The 2,344-nt window shown below is 32.0% G+C and overlaps 1 protein-coding gene across 1 annotated transcript; it reads left to right on the top strand.

Annotated features, from left to right (window-relative positions):
• Positions 1–140: 140 nt before the first annotated feature.
• Positions 141–484, top strand: LOC109863205 (protein tipE-like; the record flags this gene model as incomplete). Its single annotated transcript, XM_020443426.1, has 1 exon — positions 141–484. A coding segment is annotated over exon 1 (344 nt), but the record flags the coding sequence as incomplete, so codon positions are not given.
• Between the last annotated feature and the right edge of the window lie 1,860 nt (positions 485–2,344).

The following is a 2,344-nucleotide window of genomic DNA, read 5'->3' as shown; positions in this document are numbered from 1 at the left end:
GTATATATATATATATATATATATATATATAAATTTATTCGGCAAAACATGGAGAAGTTACATGAAACTAGTCGATTAAATTCTTTCTTTTTCTCTCTTTTTAACAAGCTCATTTGTTGAAACTATTTCTTCAGGTGTATATGAACCTTGTGTATGCTATGGCAATTCCAATACCATGTTTCGTAATTTCGGTGATATACCTCACCTTCGCCTACTTCAAGATTTACAACGAAGATGAGGAAGTTCTTGTACATAGCGAAAAACAAGAGGAAGGAGAAAAAGGAGAGGAAAGAGAAGAAGGAGAAGAAGAGAACGAAGGAAACAATAGTACACATTTGCCACCAACTAGTGGTGCATTAACACCAGGAAGTGAGGCCTTTAGGGAGGATCTCGCAAGCTTTGGGCATCAACTTAAAGTTGCGATGGCTGACGATGTCAGCAGAGAAAGTCTTGATGGAATTCCAAACTCGCTTTCTGTTCAGGGGTAAGCAGTGCTTTAAAAGTATCAAAATATCACTAGAATACTTTATACATAAAATCTAACACATATGTCAATTTAAAAAGCTTGTACATAAGTAATATTGCAAACATTTTGATTGATTCACATTTTTATTTATTTAGGTTCTCGTGATCATTTTTAAGATCTTTTTCAGTCTTTTTCTTGTAAATAGGTCAAATCAGCCTTAATTATATAATTGGTGACACTTTTAGAATTATATTTTCTATTTTCCTCATTATTCTTGAAGCATAGTCTTCTAGATAAACCTAAAACTTATTTCAGTGTACTTTTTGTTTCCTACCAATATCTCGAAAAATATATTCTAAATAAATACTTTATAAATAATTATATAAAATTGATTTGTTATTACATACCAAATATAAATTCAAATATAAACTAAGATACGTATAATTATATATACGATGTCTGGTAATTGCCGTAACACCGCTCAGGCAGGTAAAAGAGGTTATTCTTACAGAGGTTCTTCTTGTTAGTCGAAAAGTCCTATACCTACACTTTGCAAGATTTGCAATAATTAACGAGATATCAATTAATAAAGATCAGCGAATGAGCGCGAAGCTACGTGCATAATGACAGCTCAATGTTTCGCGTGCTTATGTCGTAGCAACAGAATAAAAGAAGCTAATAAATAACATGTGATATATATAAACTATACATAAAAATCAATACAACTACATAAATTAAAAAAAAAACTCATTTTTGTCATATTTTGACATTAAACCTATTTATTTTAATGAAAGAAATATGAGAGGTTCACGCTTTCATGTTTAGTTGTCGATAATTATTGATTTTTATGTACAGTTTATGTATATCACATGTTATTTATTAGCTTCTTTTATTCCGTTGCTACGGCGTGAGCGCGCGAAACATTGAGCTGTCATTGTGCACATAGCTGCACGCTCATTCACGAATTTTTATTAATTGATATCTCGTTAAGAGGGTACTGAAGCCCGGCCTGTAAACTGGATAGAGACCTGTAAACCGACGTTTTAAAAACCTAAATTTATCTAATTTTTAAGTTTCTTTACTGCATTACATAAGAAGTGCTTCTATAGAAGCAAATACATATAAACAACTATTTAGTGCTTTTGAAAATAGATATATAATACCTTTTAAAACTCTTTTTTTCATTCATAATAATAGCTTATGATAACCTATACTGTCATCACACTAAGACGTTGTTCTCATCCATTAGAGTCATACTATAATCTGATTGTCTCATTAGATTTGTTTTTGTCGTATCTGTGGCGCTTGTTCCATTGTAAATATGTACATAAGCTTAGAAATAATTCTACATACATGAATATATAGTGAGGTTATAGAAGGAAACTATATAAGAAAAAATTTATGCTGAATTTTGACATTCCAAAGAACACGCGCCAATCCTTAGCACTATTTATTTATTTCTGTAAAAGCATTTTAGATTTGATGCAGTAAATACGACTCCAAAGGACTTAAGAGAAACATCGGTTTACAGGTCTCTATAGTCGGTATCCAGTACCCCCTTAATTATTGCAAATATTGCAAAGTGGTATGTAAGACTTTTCGACTCAGAATAACTTCTTCTATCTATTTACGAGCAATGTTACGGCAATTACCGGGCACTCTGTATATATTGTCACACCGCCGCACAGTGGGCCAAGAAACCTCAAAAATTGGCCAAAATTCAAAACGTTGACGAATTTGCGTAAAACTTGGTATGTAGAGGTTCTTAGGGTCACTGATTTCGAATCTGATGTCAACAAGAAAAAATTCAAAATGGCATATACAATATGGCGGCTACAATTACGACATTTTGAGAGATTTTTTGTATGAAACTTGATA

This window comes from Pseudomyrmex gracilis, unplaced genomic scaffold (assembly GCF_002006095.1).
Source record: "Pseudomyrmex gracilis isolate BER0280 unplaced genomic scaffold, ASM200609v1 scaffold_3562, whole genome shotgun sequence".
NCBI classification, from domain to species: Eukaryota; Metazoa; Arthropoda; class Insecta; order Hymenoptera; family Formicidae; genus Pseudomyrmex; species Pseudomyrmex gracilis.
This window is presented reverse-complemented; position numbering and strand designations above follow the sequence as displayed.